This window comes from Mirounga leonina, unplaced genomic scaffold (assembly GCF_011800145.1).
Source record: "Mirounga leonina isolate KUSES-001 unplaced genomic scaffold, KU_Mleo_1.0 Mir_154, whole genome shotgun sequence".
In the NCBI taxonomy this organism is placed as follows: domain Eukaryota; kingdom Metazoa; phylum Chordata; class Mammalia; order Carnivora; family Phocidae; genus Mirounga; species Mirounga leonina.
Window position 1 is genome coordinate 18,482,975 of NW_023270389.1, and position 23,337 is coordinate 18,506,311.

The following is a 23,337-nucleotide window of genomic DNA, read 5'->3' on the forward strand; positions in this document are numbered from 1 at the left end:
TTAAATAATACATTAGTGTGGCTATTATTCAATTCACTTTAAATACATTTGATATTCTATGTGCATAGGTTGCACTCAAATATTTATATGCAAGTTTAAGAGATTATTTCATACAGAAATTTTATTTTGGAAATTTAATACTTCTTCTTAAAAATGGTTATTTTGGGGGAGCCGGGGTGGCTCAGTTGGTCAAGTATCTGCCTCCAGCTCAGGTCTTGATCTAAGGGTCCTGGGATCAAGCCCCGAGTTGGGCTCCCTGCTAGTGGGGAGCCTGTTTCTCCCTCTCCCTCTGCCCCTTCCCCCCACTCATGTTCTAGTTGTCTCAAATAAATAAAATCTTAAAAAATAATTATTATTTTCATAAATTATTAAACTGAAAAAGATGATTTCATTTTTCAATGAAAAAATCTCATGGGAAAATGAATGCATTCATACTCAAATTTTGCACATAAACCACAATTTCCTTCAATAATTTCCTACTGCATAACTGTATTTGTTTTTCTGTCAGATAATGCAAATTAAGTGAATATTAATCTATAATATTTGCATTTTCTTCTGAAATGTCATTCAAAAGCTTATCTGCATTGCTGAAAGAATTGAAAAAACAGTAATAATTTGCACATAAACCCATGAGCCCTCATAGGCATTCATTTTTAGCAAAAATAACCAAATAATGGTATTAAGAGGAATGTATTGAAGGTAATAGGAGAACACAGTAACAAAGTATATTCATTCATACACAAATGTATATACAAATGGGAAGAATGATGTACTGTAAATAATCAAAACTGCAAATCACAAATATATAAATCCCAGCAGTTTCGTAAGAAACAGAGCCTCTTTATCCACATGTTATTACTGCTCTCATTCACATGCAAGTCAAATTATGCCCTACATAAAATAGCTTTCATATTTAAAGTCCAGAAATCATGTGTCTTAAACACAATATTAAAGTCATGGAATTTTACTGCAATTGGAAATAATGGAATATCTAATTTTGTTCTGGTATACTTGCACCAATCCTTGGGTAAACAATTCCTGAGCTGAGGATCCTAAAATTTATATAGTTAACAATCTTTCCTAGAAGGCCAATAATCTTGTGACCTTCTTAGATAAAAATTACCAATACCGTATGGGAGAAACTTACTCAAATTAAGTTATCATACTTGAGGAAAAAAAGATCCAAATTTGCCTCTTAACATCTTTGAATTATAAACGGCAAATATGTGACACAAATAGTGCTTAATAATTCATTTAAAAATATGTTCTTAAATAAAATTATCTATTTCTAAATAAAATTATCTGAATTACTTATCTCATGAAATATAATGAAAAATTAAATATAGAAAAATATATTTGATTGAAAATCATGTCAAGCAAACAGAATCATGACACTCAATTGGCTCGGTTGTCCATGACTGAAAATAAGCAAATGCCTTGGTGTGAAGTGCAGAAACTCAGTGCCATCTGGTGGAAGCTTGTATTGCATTATTACTGTGTTTATTGAGCATATATTATGTGCAAGACTTTGTGCTACATGAGGGAGCTACAATAATAAATAAGATACTATGTTTTCTCCCAGGAAGCTGATACTCTCAGGTAATTGTCAGGCAATTAAGCAATTCCAATATAATTTATGTAAGTCTTACCAATTCTACCCTTTTAATGAAGACAAACTTCACCTTAGTGAGAACTGATTAAAGCATTTGGTATATCAGTATTATTTAAAGTGGCTATATGTTGGGCGCCTGGGTGGCTCAGATGGTTAAGCATCTGCCTTCGGCTCAGGTCATGATCCCAGGGTCCTGGAATCGAGCCCTGCATCGGGCTCCTTGCTGGGCGGGAAGCCTGCTTCTCCCTCTCCTTCTACTGCTCCCCCTGCTTGTGCTCTCTCGCTCTCTCTGTCAAATAAATAAATAAAATCTTTGAAAAAAAAATGGCTATATGTTTTTGTAGTTTTACATATTATTAAATTTTTACTAAAAATAATAAGTGACCTCATTAGGTTTCTTCAACAAAATGCTAAGATAGCACATTATATGTCAAAATACCTGAACTCTATTCCTATTGCCCACCAAATATAAAAATGATTTAATCTTTCTAGACTTTTTTTTGGCCATGTCCAATAAAACCAAAGACTTCTGAGACAGAACCATCTCTCTGTGGTTTGCTGTCTATGTTAACATCCTCATCAACATAATTTTATAATTCCAAAAAATTCTTACCCAGGAAGGTAAATTTAAAATAACTTTATGTATACTCCAGAATCTTCCTGATAGACTTATGGACTCTTCAAAACAAAGCAAACAATAGTTTATTGCCAATAGTCTTTGAATCCCTGGACTCAAAATCCATCTTTCGCTCTGTCTAGAAGTCCTAAACTATTACATCCAGGGTTCTTATCCAATCCTAATTAAGTATCATATTACCCACATTGCTAGACCCACATAAGCAAAACTGTAAAACCTCATTAATATTCTAATTTTACCTTCTCCTCTCTGAGACACTATTGGATCTCTCTTGTGGAAATGGTGGCAGTGAGAATAAAATCAGCTTTGTCTTATCAATAGGTTATTTTGATAATACTTTAGGAAGCCAGGATTCCACAATGTTATTATGTAAGTAATTTTCATAATTATTTATTAAAATGTTCAATGACTTCTTGGTATTTTACAATGGTTACAATGTAACTGTTTAAAAATTATGTGGAAATATAACTGACCCATTTAATTTTACATTAATAGAATTGTAGACAACAAAATACATTCAGGATAAATGAATATTTTAAAAATAATGTTCTATAAGATTTTGCTATAAATTTTTCCTTGTAAGATATATAGTGAAACTATAAAAATATGCTAAAATAAATATTATGGGGGATCACATTTACATAGAGGTTATTTTGAAAAGCAAATCCTTCATTCTTCAAGATTTCACAGTAAAATCAGAACTGTAAAAGTAGGAACTTCCAAATCAATAAACCCTAAGATCTCTTCCAAGTCCAAGAGTTTTTGTAGAATCCTTCTTTGATTATTGTCTGTTATTAAACACAACCTTTAAATGTTTTAACAAAAAATATAAAAGTAACTAAAATATTGTGGTCTTATTACAAAATAATATAGAAGAGAACCCTAAATATAATTTTTAAACCACATATTCATTTCTTTAGATGCCAGATGACCCTATTAACAGCTCACTTGCTCACTCTCTCTCTCTTCCTCTAACTTATCACCTCTTTCTGTATGTGAACTGTGTTAAAATCAAGACCACACAAGTATTTATTCTGTATTAACAAGATTTTCAGAATTACCTTGTCAAAAAGACATACTGCTTGACTTTGGGAAAACTTACATTTTACCAATGGAACTCCATTGTTAGATTAAACTTGTAACCTACAATGGGATTGAGGGCTTTTTACATGAAATCCCATAAGCGTCTTAACATTTAAAGACACTGGAATGATTTTCAGAAAGGTTCTACATTTAGGAAATACTGGTATATATACTAAATCCAATTCCATAAGTGATTTGTGAATAGCAATTTTGTTTGAGCTATGACCTGGGTCAAAGATCCGTTGAAAAGAAAGGGCACAATGGGCGCCTGGGTGGCTCAGTTGGTTAAGCGACTGCCTTCGGCTCAGGTCATGATCCTGGAGTCCCAGGATCGAGTCCCACATCGGGCTCCCTGCTCGGCAGGGAGTCTGCTTCTCCCTCTGACCCTCCTCCCTCTCATGCTGTCTCTCATTCTCTCTGTCTCAAATAAATAAATAAAATCTTAAAAAAAAGAAAAGAAAAGAAAAGAAAAGCAAGGGAACTGACCAAGGAAGAGAAAATGTTTTCTCTTAAGATATCCTAACAAAGAGGCACTTTTGGGTATCAAAGCATGTAATAACAGAAGCAAAGGACAAGTTAATGCTAGCCCTATTGTGGGAGTTCCTTGTTTCTCTTCACAGGATGCACCAATCTCAGATACCAGAGAGCAATTCCACTGGTATTTTGAGGTTTACTTATATTCATTTTTGCCCCTGGTTGCTTATGGCAGAGTAGAAATTGACCAGGTCTTTTCTGATTTGTTATCACTCCATCTACTCTGTTTTTTTTTTTTTTCCCCACCAAATTTTTATTTAAATTACAGTTAGTTAGCATACAGTGTAATATTAGTTTCAGGTGTAGGATTTAGTTTTTCATCACTTACACACAACACCCAATGCTTATCACTAGAAGTGCACTCCTTAATACCCATCAACTATTTAGCACATCCCCTCCCCCCAAGTAACCCTCAGTTTGTTCTCTAAAGTTAAGAGTCTGTTTCTTGGTTTGCCTTTCTTCCCACCCACCCCCACTATGTTCATTTGTTTGTTTCTTAAATTCCACATATGAGGAAATCATACGGTATTTGTCTTTCTCTGACTTATTTCACTTAGCCTAATACTCTCTAGCTCCATCTATCTACTCTAATGGTATCATTTTCAGAATTGTGTATATGTGTGGGAGATGGCACAGAAAGGGAAGGGAATGTAAGTGGATACATTTCTTCCCTTTTGGCTCTGAAATAATTCAGGGCAACAGACATAAAGGTGCAAGTGACTTACCCTATATTCTACCTGCCATTATTCCTAGCAGTAAAAAATGTGTTGCTCATAAGTAGGCGTAATGCTCATATGAAGATATAATGAAGAAGAAATGAAGAGTATTTCAACTTAAATTGAATATAAATTGAATATATTAACACAAAGTGTTTCTATATAATCCTAGTACCCAAATTTGGTTTGAGTTTCCCATTTTAATTTCTTTTGAAGTTTAAAATAGCACAGACATGGAGACTCTTTCATATTTTACCAAACAAGGCAGGTGTTAAAACCAGATCAAGGATAATGTACAGCATAATGACTCTGGTTGATATTCCTATATTGCCTATGTGGAGGTTCTGAGAGGGTGAATATTGAGAGTTCTCATCACAAGAAAATAAAATTTTGTGACTATGTATGGTGACAGATGTTGACTTACTGTGGTGCTCATTTTGCAATGCAAAAGAATATTGAACATTATGTTGTACACCTGAAGCTAATATAATGTTATACGTCATTATATCTCATTTTTTTTTTAAAAATTGATTTCAAGACAGGAAGAATGCCAATTCATTATTAGTTTTTATTAGAAGGTCTGTGTTTGTGTGTGTGTTTGTGTTTTGAATAAGTTAATGGTAGAAAGACGTTGAACTGTCTATTTTGGGAGTATTACTAAGGCCAGAAATAGAAGGGAGATAACTTGATAAACCTAAGGTCTAAATAGTAAAGCTCAACAGCGAATACTGCCAGTGAAAAGATTAAAGTATGAGCATGGTTAAGATGCCAGAAATAGAGGTAGAGAATCTCAGTCTTTATGAAATATAATACTAAGTTCATATCATATCTACAATGATCCTGTTTTCTCTAATAAGGCAACTGGAGATAAATAAGGGTAAAAACAGGACTCAGGACATTAAGTTCCTGTGTCATGGGCACATTATTTATTGTCTTTTTGACTATTTTTCTATTGGTGAAAAGGAAGGAATACTCACAATGCCTTATTTTTTTTTTCAGAAAAATACTTTGAATAACCATTTTAATCTAAAATGTACTAATGTAACATTCAAGAATCTTACTAGACTACATTTCTTCAGGCAGATATCAAACATCGTATTTTTGAAAGTGACAGTATAATACAAAATGCATTCAGTGAATGTTTAGAGTTTGAATACAGGAAGCAACTATTTGGAATTTTTATAAAATTAAAAAATGAAATTATCATGGCAGAGTCAACAGTGGAAGTTTCTTTGCTATCCAATAGATTTAATTTTTTATTCATGTAGTGTACATTCCTTAAATATCATTCTCCTTTTAGAAGCAACTAATATTGCTTATCTTGAAAAATTACACAATGAATTTTAGAAATTATTTTCTAGAAAAATATGAGATCTTTATATTCAGACATGGTGTTCACTAAGCAAAATTCTTTAAATCTAAACTTGCATTCAAAACAAATTCAAATATTTATCCTAAAGAAAAAATATGCCACCAGTTCTGTGGCATATTATATACATTTATATTTAATTTATATATGCAGTAATAATATCCTAAATAATTATTAACATTATAAAATAGCTTCTGTCAGAAAGATGATGAATGAGAACTTTGCTTCAGCTAAATCTCAAAGTGAGAAATAAACTTACAGAATTTCCTGTCCTTCCCATTTATGAGATGAGGACTCAGAGGAACAGAGGGGTGATATAGTTTTCCAGGTTTACACAAAAAGTAAATAATAAATGCAGGCCTGAAACCTTAGTTTTATAATGCCAATTCATCTTCTCTCTATCCTACTAAGAGCTGTCTTTACCTCTCCACTAATATAGTGGGATTTAATTAACATAATGCCACAAATAAGTAATTTAACTCCTTAATTAAAGATCAACTAAAAAAAAGATTAAAAAACTTTTCAGGAGCACCTGGGTGGCTCAGTCGTTAAGCGTCTGCCTTCTGTTCAGGTCATGATCCTGGGGTCCTGGCATCAAACCCCACATCGGGCTCCCTGCTCAGCCAGGAGCCTGCTTCTCCCTCTCCCACTCCCTCTGCTTGTGTTCCCTCTCTAATTGTCTCTCTTTCTGTGTCAAATACATAAGTAACAAAATATTAAAAAAAATAAAAATAAAAAAATAAAGTTTTTCAATAGAACATAAGAATTACAAGGTCACAACTTAAAAATAAGAATTTATGAATATAATTTCAATATTTAAATTGAAAAAAGTGTCCTGGATTGAATTTTTTATATGTTTAGGTAAGAATAGAAAAATGTATTTCATTTCCTCCTTAGATGGGCTTATTAGCCTAAGAGATGAACAAACCAGTTGGTATTCTGTGAGATTTCTAAGGGTTATCAGGAAATCTTTTGAGGAGAAATGGGGTTTAGTTGATATGTGGCATGAGCCAGACTTTCTACAGATGAGTCTGGAGCCTGGGGGAGTGGGGCTGGCATACAAGTATTTCTCATCACAGGAGACTCTGCTGGTCCCATATAACTCCTAAGATGCCTGGAGATAGGGCTCTCTCTGGAAGAGTGAATGCCGCAGCTGTGGCTCTCACCCGATTCCCCCGCTATCTGAGCCATTCCTAACAGCACATCCTTGCCCATCTGCTCCTTGGCCCCCTCCATTTGGACCTGCAAGTCCTCCCCATCACATACCTGAGACAACAAAACACACCTTGTGGGATCCAACTGTGCTGTTTGCATTTAACATGGTCAAAAATATTATCCTAATGCAGAAGCTGGGGAAAAGCTTGGAGGTTAACACAGATCCAAAGTGCTCTATCTGAAGCCTTTGGGGTTAAATGCATCTGAATTCAGAGATTTTCAGATTTTAGAGGAAAAATAAAGTAGACATTGTGTATGTTTTATAATATCTTTAGTGGTTAAGGGCATCAGCCCATTATCAAATACATCAATATCCCTGCAATAAAACATATGAATATTTGTATTAAGTACAAAAATAAAAACTATAAATAGTTTCACATCTGCCCAGGTCAGGGAAGGTTTTCAAGTCATGTGTACTAAAAGAGAATGGCTCATTTTTAGAGCTTTGAGATTTTGAAATTGTTGATAAAGGACTTTGAACATTTACAAAATTTGAAATGTATCTAGTTGTGGAAGAGTTTCTCATGATGTGATTGAGAGATCTATTTTTACTCTTATTCAGCTAAAATTATCAGTAATGCAAATGAATATATAGGAGACATTTTTTTGAAATGTGCAGATTTGAAATAAAACAAAGTGTCAGTTTACAATGTTTAAAAACAAAATTCTTTACAGATTTGTCAAATGACTAAAAATGTTTTTATATTACATTATATGAGATACGAACACAACATGTAAAACAAGGACAAAACAAAGGGCATGCAGTAGAACCAAAATGATTTGGGTAAATGGATTTTATTTTATTTTTTTTAAAGATTTTTAAAAAATATATTTGACAGAGAGAGATACAGCGAGAGAGGGAACACAAGCAGGGGGAGTGGGAGAGGGAGAAGCAGGCTCCCGGCTGAGCAGGGAGCCCGATGCGGGGCTTGATCCCAGGACCCTGGGATCATGACCTGAGCCGAAGGCAGACGCTTAACGACTGAGCCACCCAGACGCCCCGGTAAATGGATTTTAAAGGACATTTTTGATTATTAGAATCTTTAATTTAATGTTAAAAAATCTCACTTCTGAAAAGATAATTACAAAAAATAAATTATCTGTTTTTTATAACAAACAAGGAAAAGTATTTTTATGTGTGATGAATTTAGTGATAAATGTGAAAAGTCACTCTTCATACAATAATCTTTTAAATATTATATATTGTGAGGAAATACTTTATACATTTTAATCGGGTGTATTTATTTAAATCTAATTTTCTATTATGTTTTGGGATGATAGTAGTGTCTTTAAGAAAAGATAGCACACAAAGCTGTAGCAAAACAGAGCCTTTGTTAATTTCAGGCTGACAGGAGAGATAGTTTAATTAGTTAGCTGTTAATATCTATTTAAGTGAGCAGCCTGAGAAATGTCTGCTAGAAAAAGGACATGCAAATACATGGTAAGGCCATTCTCTTTGCCTCTTTTCAATTGTATCAAAAAGGAAGAGAACAGGTAGCCTGCACATATATGGAAAGGGGAGGGAATTACTTTATAAAAGGGAAGACAGACACAAAAAGTAATCATATGTCTGTGTATGTATATATATATATATATATATATATATATATATATAGTTGACCCTTTAACAATGGGAGAGTTAAGGGCACTGACCCCAAGCACAGCTGAAAATCTGTATAACTTTCAGCTCTTCCAAAACTTAGCTACTAATAGCCTACCCTTGGCTGAAAGCCTATGGATGAATTAAACAGGTGATTAACAAATATTTTGTATGTTTTCTGTATTATATACTGTATTCCTATAATAAAGTAAGCTAGAGAAAAGAAAATGTTAATAAGAAATCGTAAGAGAAGATACATTTATAGTACTTCATTGAAAAAAACTACATATAAGTGGACCTGCACATTTCAAACCCATGTTATTCAAGGATCAACTGTACTTTCAAATATTGTGGAAACTTCTGTTTCTTGACTACCAATAAAACATTCAGAAAGCCTTTAGTAATTCTTTAACAGTACTGAAGAGCATAAGCATTTCTCTTTTGACTATACTCAAGTTTATTAGCTTTTACACTTAAACTAAAATGATTTATTTTCCTATTTTGACATAATAAATAGTGTACTTTTTATACTGCTTTGGTTTACTAGAATATTTAGAGAAATAGGTGAAAGCAAGATTAAGAATATATGGGTGGAGGACCTGAATAGGCATTTTTCCAAAGAAGACATACAGATGGCCAAGAGACACTTGAAAAGATGCTCAGCATCACTAATCATTGGGTAAATGTAGATCAAAACCACAATGAGCTATCACTCCATACCAGCCAAAATGGCTAGTATCAAAAAGAAAAAAAAAAACATAGTTTTGGCAAGGATGTGGCAAAAAAGAAACCCTCACACACTCTTGGTAGGAATGTAAATTGGTGTGGACACTGGAAACAGTATGGAGTTTCCTCAAAAAATTAAAAATAAAACTACAATATTACCCGTAATTCCACTTCTGGGTATTTACATAAAGAAAATAAAAACACTACACTAATTCAAAAAGACGTATGTATCCCTATGTTTATTGCAGGATTATTTACAATAGTCAAGATATTGAAGCAACTTAAGGGTCCATCAATAGATGAATGGGTAAAGATGTGGTATACATATACAATGGTATATTACTCAGTCATAAAATGAAATTTTCCCATTTGTGACAACATGGATGGACCTAGAGGGCATTATGCTAAGTAAAATAAGTCTGACAGAAAAAAACAAATACCATGTAATTTCACTTATATGTGGAATCTAAAAACCAAAACAAACAAGCAAACAAACAAAAACAAATAGACTCATAATTAGAGAGAACAAACCAGTGGTTGCCAGAGGGAAGGGGGTTGGGAAGATGGGTAAAATAGGTGAAGGGGATTAAGAGGCATAAACTTCCAGTTATAATATAAATAAATTACGGGGATGAAAAGTACAGCATAGGGTATATAGTTCATAATATTGTGATAACGCTATACAGTAACAGTTGGTAAATACATTTACTGTAGTGAGTATCTCATAACGTAGAATTGTAGAAATCACTATTTTGCACACATGAAACTAATATAATATTGTATGTCAATTATACTTCAATAAAAGTATATGTATGAACATCCTTTGTGTAATTTTTTTCAATCAAATTTGTTGAACATCTACATATTATCATATGCCACTTCAGTCTGAGAGGCAAATTTCATGGTAAAATATTACTATTTAATTGGTGGTAAGACTCTTCTCTAAGCTGGATGAAATTTACTGGATAATTCTTACATCCCAAGGCAGATTATGGAATTTTGATTCTAATTGAATATAATGGGAAAAATAAGCAATTTATAGAAAAAGTAATCTCAAAAAATTTAAAATGTGCTACTTTTGTAAAAGAATGGTCTTATTATAGATATTAATCAAATAAAATCTATTACAAACTGCAAATACTCAGTACAAATTTTAGCTTTAACTTTGGAAAGTACAATTTGAAGGTGAGGGTCTAATCTTTTACCATTATTCACATTACATGCTTATTAAAGTAAAAAAGGTAATAATCTTAATCTTTTGACTAATATTTTAAAAGTTGGATTTTTCAATATTGCAATTAAATGGCAATTACTTTAATTATTTTATATTAAGGCAGAAAAAGCATAATAAATTTATTTAGGACCTTTTCTTACTTACAGTGGAGAAATATAATGCAAATGGCTTTTTAAAATAACAGTCCATATTAATAGGCACAAAAAACCCTAGAAAAAGGATTATTATTTGGTTTATTTTCCCCCTCAATTTTTAAACCTTGTATTTTTGGAGTAGTGCTTGATTAAAAAAAATACATATTAACAATTCAAAAGCCCCAGAACAGTGATACCAAAAGAAAACAATACTGATAATTTTGACAATTTTATTTGGAAGAAGACCACAGAGATGACATGAAGGATTTGGTAAGGTGGAACTACAGAGGGCAAAATAATGTGTGAATGCCAAAAAATCAGCATTGTTATTTCCTGTCCTGTAAATAATTCTGTAAACTGGCAGTCCTGTTCATTTTCTTATTTTAATAGCAACAAGCATGAATGCACTATTAGACTAAAAATGATTACTTATAAATTATAGAAATTATGACAAAGCATGCCTTTTATTTATAATCATGAAATTATATACAATCTCCATTAAGAACTGGCTTTTCTGAAAGTCAATTATAAATCCTAAAGCCTTGACTTAATATTTTGATTTTATTTCTTACTAACATTTTCCCAATAAAGGCAAAGGACACTTAAAGTATGAATTCATATGTATATTTGATTGTAAATTAGAATTAAATAATAAAATGTTAAATTTATTATATGGTTTAATCTCAAAATTAGAGATGTAACTAAATAGAGGTGTTGAATAAATATTAACTATCAAATAAATTTAGGTTATTTATATATAAAATCACTATCTAAAATATTCTCCCTAATTTATCATTGTACTATAAAGTGTGCTACAAGACTAATGGAATGATTTGTAGAAAGTCAACCAACTAGGAAAAATAGCTTCCTTCATTACAGCCTCTTCAATAGAACATATAAGAAATAGAAAAAAATTTGGGTGGCGTGTAGGGGGGAAATTATTACAAAATTGATACTTAAGTATGTATAAACACAGAGTAATATAAAAGATTCTCAGATTTTACTTTTTAAAAAATATTTATAAACAACTTTTGCAAAAGAAGGAATAATACACATAGCAGAATTAACCACAGTTGATTTTTTTTTAAGCTTTAAGCTTATCTACTTGTTCTGATACTTTCCCATTTTACTTTTGAGATTACAAGCATGGAACTTCATAACTCAAAGGATCTTTAGAGGTCTAGTGCACCCTTAATTTTACAAAAAAAGGATACTGAAGTCTGAGAAATTAACTTATAAAATCTGAGGTAGCCTAGTTGGTCAGTAACAAAGACAGAAAACAATTCATGTCTCCCTACTCACAGTCATGAGGGGATCTTCAATGGCATAAGCACTGGTTTTGAGACCAAGCAGCCCCAAATGTAAAGCCTACATCTTTGACGAATGAGCAACTGGTTTGCTCCAGGAATATAAAGATGGATAAAAATGTAGAAATAGAATAATAGGGGCACCTGGGTGGCTCAGTGGTTAAGCGTCTGCCTTCGCCTCAGGTCATGATCCCAGGGTCCTGGGATTGAGCCCCACATCGGGCTCCCTGCTCCGCGGGAAGCCTGCTTCTCCCTCTCCCACTCCCCCTGCTTGTGTTCCCTCTCTCGTTGTGTCTCTCTCTGCCAAATAAATAAATAAAATCTTAAAAAAAAAAATACAATAATAATGATAATAAGGAAATAGAAATAAAATAAAAAGATGGAAAAGTCCTGCCTTGAAGGCATTCACGGTTCAGGGAGTTAACAGGTGATTTTAGTGCAATGGAATGAGTACAATGAAAGAGACCTTCAGGGATACTAGGAGTGAGGAAAAAAAAAAAGACAACAGTTTTATGTTTTTATTTGTTAATCTGTAAAATGGGAATCATTATATTAGGGTTGTTTGGGGAAGTAAATGAAGTCATATATGAAAGCACATTCACATAATGAAAACACAGTATTTAGTTCTATGTTTTTCCTTTTTCTTGTCTACACTCTCTGTTCCATTAAACATTGCTGACTTATAGTTCTTTGCGATATAAAGTTGTTTTATTATAATTACTTTGAAAATAAGTGTGAAGACTCAAAGAGAGAATGTGCTTCATTTTTTAAACTTTATTCTTAACTTTTATTTAAATAATCCCAGTAAATTCTAATTATTTCACTGTTAATAATTTGAAGTTGTTTTTCAAGTGTGTCTGATCTTAATATTTTTAATGACATTAAGTATCTTTCCTGATCATAGAATCACACATACTTATTACAGAAAAATGTAATAAGTCTATAAAACTTTCCAACCAAAGATAAACACTTAGATACATGTACTTAAAATCTTTATATTCCACAGGTTTATAGTTTAAAAAAGTAAAATCATAGAGAAATCATTTGAGCTGTACTTTATACTTTTGAGTTTTGGAGTTTTTTGTTTGTTTTATTTAACTTTGTATTTGAAGGAGTATGAAAGAATTTCTCATAGTATTAAATATATTTTAGAGTAAAATCATATTTAATGTCATTAAAAATCTGAATTTACCATTTTGTGAGCAAGTAGTTAATTTCTCTAAATTTATATTCAAAATAACTAATTTAAAGCTATGCGGTAAGATTTCAAAAACTCTAAAATGTAAGGGTATATTGTGTTGTAAATTTTTGCGTGCACTAAAATAAATAAAATTTCATAAATATCCCATATATGTGTTTAAGAAGTATATCATGTTTAGCATTACATGTTCAGCATGTACGATTGTATATATGATACAATTGTACTAGATTCAATACTCAAGTTATCTGCTTTTTCCCACTCCTACACTGCTTTTGTGTGTGTGAGATCTATTTCATCCATGAAGAATAAGAATGGTAGATTAAAATTTCATGTGACAGTTACTTTTTTTTAACTTCCTTTAGAAGGTCTAGTATAATATACCACTCATTAGATAATATTATATGGATTGTAAGAGAATTAATTGATCATCTTTTTGGCTTTTATGTTAGGTGTAATTTTGTTTTAAATAACTAATAGTAGCATAATCAAATAAATGTTTTAATCCAAATGCAGTAATTATGTTTAGGCCTTGACATACATACATTCATTACATTGACCATATGTTTTGTTTTTCTGCAGTCACCTTGTCTTAAGTTATATTTATCATTTTCATTTTTATGTTTGTTTTTATATGTAGCAGTAAATTTTAAGATATAGATGATGCTTTTTGTAAACACCAGTTGTTACCCTTAAGGCTTGCAATGACATTTAATCTTATTTTTTCCCATTTCTACTTTCAGAATCTAAGTAAATATAAATTTTGACTCTTCACTTAAAAATTTTTTAAGATATTACTGCCTTTAACGTGGTTTTTCTTTTAGGTATTTATTTTTATCAATTGAGCTTATTAGACCCATGTGATTTAATCATGATCTTTCAGGTTAAATATTGTATCCTCCAAGAATTATATTTTAACATTTCCATGCAATTTTATAACCATCCTTGCAATTTTTACACTTACTGTGTGTAATGGTCTTTAATGTAAATTTTACTCTTATTGATGCATTTGATTTATTTGCATTATTATGCTATCTTACTCAATTCCCTTTTCTTTTCAGATTTTTTCTTACCATCTCTTCTGTTTTGTAGATTCCAGTTTCTTACAACATATGGAGAAGACAGACAAAGTATACATGTGTGTAATACTTGTATATATGCAATTGAGGGGGGAATCATAAAGAGGTCATCTCTCCCACTGAATTTTTATGGTAATTTTTTTATTCCTTTTGTTCTGCCAGTTTTTTATTTGGTCCTTTATTCCTCCTGTGAGCATGGTCTCCCTCCAATGCGACATGCACTCTGTCATATACTGCAAACCCAAAGGTGCTATTACTGTCTTACTTTATGTGATAGAGAATGGAGAGCTCTATCAATACATAGAGTTTGCTAAGAGACAGTATATGAGTCACTTTTTCCCACTTGCTCTTCGTTTGCTGGAGTGCACTGGTAGGTAGAAGTTTGGGCTTAACTGTCAGTGTGTAGCTGTCTTCATCTAATGCAAGTTTCCCTGACACTAATTTCTCTGACAGGATGAACAAAAAAAGTCCATGAGAAACTCTATTGACTACCTTCAGGGCTCTTTCTCTTTTTATTCCTAATTTACTTCTGAGAAGCCTTGTCATTAATACATAATCATCAATGTCAGTAATCATCTTTTTCCTCATAGAGTTACCAGATAGAGCAGATAAAATACATCACAACCAGTTAAACTGCAATTTAAATAAACAATGAATGATTTGTTTTAGTATAAGTATGTCCCACATATTATATGGGTCATACTTAACTGGGAACTCTCTATCTACCATATTATTTTAGGGAACTACCATTTTAAAACATGTTAAGAAAGAGAGAAATCATTTAAGTATTGAATCACTAAATTCTACATCTGAAACTAATATTACACTGCATGTTAACTAACTGAAATTTAAATAAAAACTTGGAAAAAAAAGAAAGAAACCAATTATTTATACTCTGGTTATATCACAAAGCAAGGTCTTGCAATAGAGAGAGGGCTGCATAGTTTCTACTAAGTGCCAACTCCGGGTTTCTGAGTAGGTAGTTGAGTATGTAGCTCCCAACTACATTTCAAGTAACTATCACCTTTCAAGATTATTTGGCTTGCTCTATCTTAACGCATTTAAATATGTTTGCTAATCACTGATTCTTATAACTATTGAAATGCCTTTCGTAGTTTGGCAGAAAATAAAGTGTCAACTATAATCTTGTGTTGTTATGAGTTTTTATCCTCCTCCCACCTTCACCTCCTTCCATGGATTCATAGTCCTTTAGGAGGAAATGTAAAGTGTTTGTGTCAAGAATTGCTATTTGGAAGAAAGACATTTTAAGCTAGAATCCTCTTAGGCTTTTTCATTTAAAAATGTATGCATCCTTAAATAAAGAAGCTCTTTATAATAAATGCTATCTTTACCATTTCATATGATTTATGGTATCATTAATAAATACCTGTCCAATTTATATTCCTGATAAAAAATACTTTCATCAATTACATATGGTACATGGAAACCTTCCCCAAAGTTAGAGGCTTAAAACAAGTTGTTTTGTTTTGTTTTGGTTTGGTTTGTTTGTTTGTTTGTTTGTTTGTTTGTTTTGATGAGTCTGTGAATGAATGAGCAATATTGGCTGAGCTCAGCAGGATGGTTCTACTCCTATGCCTAGGGGCACTCATGTATTTTCAGTTTTCTACCAGTTTGGCTTGGGCTGAATATTTTAAAATGGCCTCACTACTTGTCCAGTGATTGTTTCTGTCTGATACCTATCAGGTCCAGAGAACATCAACTGGTCTGGTTCTCCTTTGCTCCATGTGGCTTCAGCTCCTCTATTGGTCTAGAGGGAACCTCTTCACAGAGTAGTTTCAGATAAAATTCAGGGCAACAAGCACTTCATAAGATATTGCCTGCATCATACTTGCTGATGTCCCATCAACTGAAGCAACATGGATGGCCAAGCCCAAAGTCAGTGAGAGAGGTAATACACAAGGTTGTTGAGAAGGGGAGGCCAGACACGTTGGAAATCTTAAATGCAACAGTCTAACACAATTTTATTAGGTCTCTGGCAACAGAGAATGCATATTAGATAGAAGGATATATTTACTGAGCAAAGCTGACTAATATATGCAAACAGAGAAACAAGAGTGGTACAATGGATTTGGTTTTTGAATATTAACAAGTTAGTCAATTATCTTTGGGGGCTTTTATTTTTGTTTCTGTTTTTTTTTTTTTTTTAATTGTAGTAAAATGGTCATTGAATTTGAATTAGAAATAATAAGTTTTTTAATGTTTGTTGTTTGTAAACATATTATTTAAAATCTCTGAATGCTAGCTTTTTGAAATTGATATAATAATAATCAATGGGGGGGCACCTAAGTGGCTCAGTCAGTTAAGCATATCCCTTCAGCTCCTGGGATGGAGCCCTAAGTCAGGACCTGGGATCAAGCTCTGAGTCAGGACCCAGGATAGAGCCCCAAGTCAGGATCCCTGCTCAGCAGGGGGTCCACTTTTCTCTCTCTCTCTCTCTCCTCTTTTTCTCTCTTTCTGCCCCTCACCCTGCCCCCCTCGTACTCTCTCCCTCTCTCAAATAAATGAACAAAATCTTCTAAAAATAATAATAATGCCATCAATGAAAGGCTATAGCAAAAATCACATATAAAAATATGTAAGGTCTTTGTAAACAACAAACAAGCAAAAATTTTATTTTTGCACATGAATGCATGTATAGATACTAAACTATAATGGAGCATATACTGCTCTTATAACTAAATATTTCTATAAAACTTATGAGTTTAATAAACCTTAATCATAAATATTGAATTTAGGAACAATTCAAAGGAAAAAATTAATTTACTTAACTTGAGGATTTCATTTTTTCAATTCAAAGCTAACACAATATTTACTTACTTTTAAATTTTTTTATATTGTGAAATATAAAATACTATATGACTAATGGTCTAAAATAAATATTTAGAATCTAAAGAACACCGGTGTAATGATCACCCATTTTAAGAAATTCAGTATTGTCATTTTCTTAGAAATCCCCCATGTTCTATGCTAAAAATACTATCCTTCTTACTTCCTCATAGAGATAATCACTACCTTGATTTTTGTTATAGTCATTTCCTTGCTTTTCTTTAGGTTTATCAACCATCTCTACATATGCATTTCTAAATAATATAATTTAGTTTTGTGAATTTCTTACAACAGAATCATATTGTGTGCAAATTTTTCCTGTGTTCAGTTTCTTTCACTTAACATTCTGTTTGGAGATTCATCTATGTTGCTACGAGTGGCTATGTTCCTGTTAATGTTATATAACATATATATATATATATATATAAAGTATACCTGAATTGATCAGTATCTTTTTTATGTTTAATGTCTGGTGTTTTAAGAAATTCTTACATATCCCAATATCATGAAATACATGTTTTCTTCCAAAAATATATGTTTTCTTCTAGAAACAACATTTTTCCCTCTCTATGTAGATCCTTATTCCATAGAAAGTAGATCTGTATATATGGTACGAGGAAAGGATCTGATTTCTGCTTTCCTCATATGGATACCCAAATTACATACCATTTATTCAAAAGCTCACCCTTTTCCATAGATTATTTCATATACCCCTGTCATATACGAAATGTCCATACATTTGTTTATCTTTCTAGACTATCTTGTCCTTTGCACAGTATTTTTTAAATATAATTTTTTTTCAGAGAACATGACCACGAAAACCAGCAAAGCACAGCATTTAGCATTTATTTCAATTGTGTCTTATTCTCACTCAAATTTTGTTTTGAAAAATTGTTTCAAGGAATTTAATTGTAGTAATAGGACATATCTTTATATTATCTTGGAAGATTATAAAAAAAATCAGAATTTTCCCTATGATTCACTTGTAAATGTGCTTAAAGAATATTAGAAGTTTGGCAAAGAGAAAAAGGGCTTTTACGTTGTATCACCATATTTGAAGATCTACATGTGTGAACTGTTTCTTTTATGGAAATAAAAATCACCTCCCTATGCCCATAGAACTTACAGCTCTGATTCAAGATAACTCTGAGTTTGAGTTACTTAAAGTGAGTTCCTTGTCCAGAGCTCTTATAATTTATGAAAAGAATGAGAATCTCCAGGCCTGGAACAAATTATGCATTTGCTGGTAGCCACAGTGCCTAAGGGTATTTCTAGAACATAATAACTAATTACATGGCTCCAACTTATTAAGGGACCAAATGTGCTACTATTCTACACTTTCGAGTGGACAAAATTTCTCCCAGCATAGCCCATTTTCTAAAAGTGAGAGTACTTAAAATACCTATGCTTAGGTTCTATTATCAATCTTCAGCTAAGAGGGAAAGATAGCTAAAAACCCAATTTTTAGTGTTAACCAAGTAACAAGTGTTAACAAGTTCATTCTAGATCTTCCAATTCAATGATCTACTCATAAAATAATCATTTCTTAAGTCATAGTGTTGTGTCAGAACAAAATCTAAAAATTCTTTATAATTATAACAAATATAAGCCTTGTTAGTTGACAAAAATGCACTTTGTCGAAAAAATAATGGCACATTTTTTTCCTCTAAGTCTTGATCATGATCCTAATAATAATGTTCAATGGTTATGATCTATCTGTTCTATATTTGAGGTGAAAAGAAAAGTATGTTGGTGGCTAAGGAGATAAAATGAAGACAAGTGAAAGAGATTTGACCTAGTTATTTTAACAGGCTTAATAGGTTTTATATTGAGAACTAATGCCTTTCAGAAACTATATCAATGCAACACCCCACATGAAGGAGCTTATGGCAGTAATAATAAACACTAGTAGAATTTGGCTGATCACTTTTTGAAATTATGTGGTCTTTTAAAATGGTTAATCTAGCACTTAATATGGAAAAATATTAATTTTCCAGCTGTGTCTCTTCAATACAAATTATTTCAGGGCAAACATTTATAAAAGATAAAGTCTATAATAATTATTTTTTAAGACAAATACTTTTAAAAGTAAAAACAACAACAAAAAGTTATTTTAATCCTTAGATTTGAGATTCTCTAATATCTCAGAAACAAGTTTAACTTCACCAGGAAAACTGCTGACCCATTATAATGGATGCATAGGTGGATAGAATTCTCTGAATTTTAGGTAAATACTAGTTGGATAAATGAAATATCTCACTGTTCTGACACAAAAGGAACCCTCATAAATATATTATATTGTTCATTGTATAGCAACCATCAACAAATATAGCATCATTAGGCAATGTTTCAAAGGTAACATAAGAAGTTATAGCCTGCTCTTGGCAGGGCTAAAGGGATGTTGTATTCCATTGTTTATAAACAGACAAGTCCAATACATATTTATTCAAAACCCAAAGGCAAAAACATGGGAAGGATGAGGAGTATAGGGCTAATGAAGGTCTTTAAGAATACAGTCCCGTAAAGACTAAAGGTTATATATGAGCTTTGCAAACACATCCCAAGGCATTATTTTTCATTACCTTTCACTATGACGATCCAAATAATGACTGTTTCATTCAACTTAGAACCTCTGAAGACATGTCAAGCCATGTTTCCAACTCACAGCTCATCGACCAATAAGCTGAGCCAAACAATCACACACAAGACAACACCTCAGACCTCCCAGAGATGCCAATAGATCATGGAGACACGCTCTGGGTTAGTTTGTTTGACAGACTGTTAAAAATCCTCTTGCAAGATGCTGAAATATTAGACATTCTTACAATCTTAAATTCAAGTAGCTCCACACAATTTGTAAAGGAAATCTGGCTAAACCAACAAACACATGTAAAAAGGAATAAGCTAGAATCATATTATATTGACTATTTCCTGCTGCATTTCAGAAAGAAAATCTTTAATATTTGTCATGTCATTTTTTTAAAATTAGGATAAATCTTTTTATAGACTTGTGACCATGCTCTGACTGCCTAGACTAAGGGATTTCTTATTAAACACACACACTCACACACACACACATAGAGCAGTGTGATTTCATGGAACTTGCTCAGTACCTTCAGTCTGTTCTGTAAATATGCACTGCTGATAGGATTTATAAATTTCTCGCAATGCTGTATAAAAGACTACCCACAGACCAGAAGCACAGTGCCCTCTGGTGCACATACAACATAAAATAAAATATTTATATAACAGTATCTACATAGATACAGACATAAAAATACAGTGCTCAGTTTTGCTTCTACATAAATGCTAAAACCAACTGCTCGGAATTGTAAATTTCTATCATGAAGAAACAAACCGAACTGATAACTTTATATAAAACATTCTTTATGGCAAAGATCAATACAATCTAATCCATTCAGGGAGCCATTTGTACATTCTTCTATTTAATGGATTCACTGGGCTTGGGGAAAGCAGGCAGTCTGTTAGACTTAATATATGACTCTTTTCGTGTAACTTATTTAGATTCAAATATATAAGAACAGTAAAAGTTAAAGGCCATATATCTCAACCCCCTCCTTTTTCCTGGCCTTTGCTGGCATGTCACATTTATCTGCTACTTCTTTTTAACCCATCTTCATTTTCCCCTTTTTACCTTTAAGGGGAAAAAGAATGAGGTGACTTAACTTCTCAGTGACTAGTAGAAGATACCATTTCCATTTAAACTAAAAAAAAAAAAGGTAACATAGCATGGTATAAGGTAGAAAGGAATCTCAGGAAAATTCATTGAAGCATTTGGCTATTTAAAATGATAAACTCAACCTCAAAGTTAATTAGAATTTACTTTAGGGAGTGAAGTGTAACATTCCTAGAATTTGAGAGTGATGCACAACCAGTCACCATTACTAGTTTCTTGGGTTTTTTTAATTCTTATTATTTGTTTTCAATAGCTTGTTACATTTATAAGAAATACTTTTAAATAACAAGAAAACAGTACTTGTGAATGGTAAATAATAACCCTTCTGGTAATAACCCTTTCCCGTCTGAAACTTTCCCTTAGAGAAACTTAATTACATGCAACTTTCAAGGAAGATAGCTCTAAAATTGCTTTCCCTTTGCTTCATACCTGTATATCTTGTATCTTGTGCTAAATCCCTGCCGGCTTCTGTCCACAAAATCTGTGTATTCCTGTGAGCGATGGAAGGGTCCCTTATCAGAGAGGAGCCAGTCGAAGGGGCTTGTGGCATGCTGATCCGAAACAGCAGCAACCGCTAAAACCCAGCAATGAAGACTCAGGGCTATCCACTCCCATAGAGCCATCAGAGAGAACAATTCAGCACCAGCTCTGCTCCGCCATATCATGCTTCCACTGGGGATTTAGAGCCTTCATTCTCTTAGCTTTCCCTCAACACCTAGACAAAATACACAGGCAATTAGTTAGCCCCTAGAAGATTCTTTTCTAGCAATTCAGGTGCTGAGGTGGGAAATTCCTTTTTGGTTAAATCTAATATCATTTGTTTCAAATTACATGATAGTGGAAGTGAATACTAAGTAAAACAAAGTAATATCTTTTTCTTCCGAAGCTCTATGTCTTTCAGACTTTGTGTCCTTCTGTATTCATTGGAAAATAAGTCACTGAGTCGTAACAGACTTGGTCATGACAGCGTCATACAGCCACAACTGGTTTGGACAAATACTTTTTTGCTTATGTGTCTATAACATTGGATGCTTTCAAAATAAATATTGAATATGTTTAATTATCTCATAAATTGTGCTATGAATTTTAATATTAAGTGTGTTCTATTGTTTACTTGCTCAAGAAAAAATGCTTTAAAAATGAATTAAAGATATTCAGGAACTGAAAGGAATAAAATTGTGGGCCTAAAAATACATAAATAAATTATTGTGTTTATATATGTATGTGTGTCTGTTTACCTATCAATTATCTATCTCTATATATAGATAGATGGATGGATGGATGTGTGGGGGTGATGGGTAGGAGGGGAGATCTGTGTGTTTTCTCAAATTTTTTTTTCCATTATTCTATTAAGGACAAACTTCCTTGATTATTAAAGCAGAATCATGATTAAACTATTTCTAGGACCTTTACAAAACTTAAAGGTGCATCCGTGTCTAATTCATGAGATAAACAGGCATACCTACAAAATTCATATATGCACAAATCTAAGACAATGCAGATTATACATAAACTATGAAACCACATACATTAATTTTATACACATTCAAAAATAAAGTACCAGGAGGTGCAATCCCAAAGTGGTATAGTATAAATGACTTTACACAAAGCATCTGATGCAATGTCTATATGCTACACAAAATATTCTACAAATATTTGAATTCAATTTTACTTTCCATCTTCACCAATCTTTTCCAATATCATTATTTATAGCACATAGAACTATGCAGTATATAAATTCTGACTAATGAAAAAGTTTTGATTGTGAGAGTTTTTAGTCAACAAAATCTCTTTAGAAAGCAATCAAAAATAAAATATTTAATTATAATAGTTGTCATATTTCCCTGGTGTTTGGGTAAGGCGATTGATATTTTTAATTTGCTTTCTGGTTATAACCCTATAATTCCTAATTTAATCCTATACTATTTACATATGAAAGGCATACAGCAATAATTTCACAACTATAAAAGTATTTCAAACAGTGATACAATATGACTGACCTAAGTCATCTGATCCAGTCATACACACCACACAATTAGAAGGACCAATGCCCACATCCTGTTATGAGTTGCCCCAATCATGTGAGTTTTTCTACTGTGATGATTAAACAATGCCCTCTTTTATAAACAACAACAGAAGTCTTACAAGTAAAGACACTTTAAAAATTGTTTATCATAATAAAGGATGACATAATATACTAGAAATGTTTTTGGAATATTAGTTGGGAGTTTCAGGATCTCCATCAATTATTTGTATAAATGTGGCACTAAAAATGATTCAATACATAATTTTTAATGCTGATTAAGAAAATAAGTACTTTTAGATATTGTTTCTTGTGTGGGAACTATA

General features: G+C 32.3%; 1 protein-coding gene across 2 annotated transcripts in view; it reads right to left on the minus strand.

Moving 5' to 3' along the window:
• Window positions 1-21,653, minus strand: part of BRINP3 (BMP/retinoic acid inducible neural specific 3) — a 353,858-nt gene extending 332,205 nt beyond the window's left edge. The window contains exon 1 of one of the 2 annotated variants that reach the window (XM_035010134.1): window positions 21,418-21,653. In XM_035010134.1, coding sequence (XP_034866025.1) covers window positions 21,418-21,653 — 236 coding nt within the window. The remainder of the gene's footprint in view (window positions 1-21,417) is intronic. The other variant, XM_035010135.1, reaches the window with a different exon arrangement.
• Between the last annotated feature and the right edge of the window lie 1,684 nt (window positions 21,654-23,337).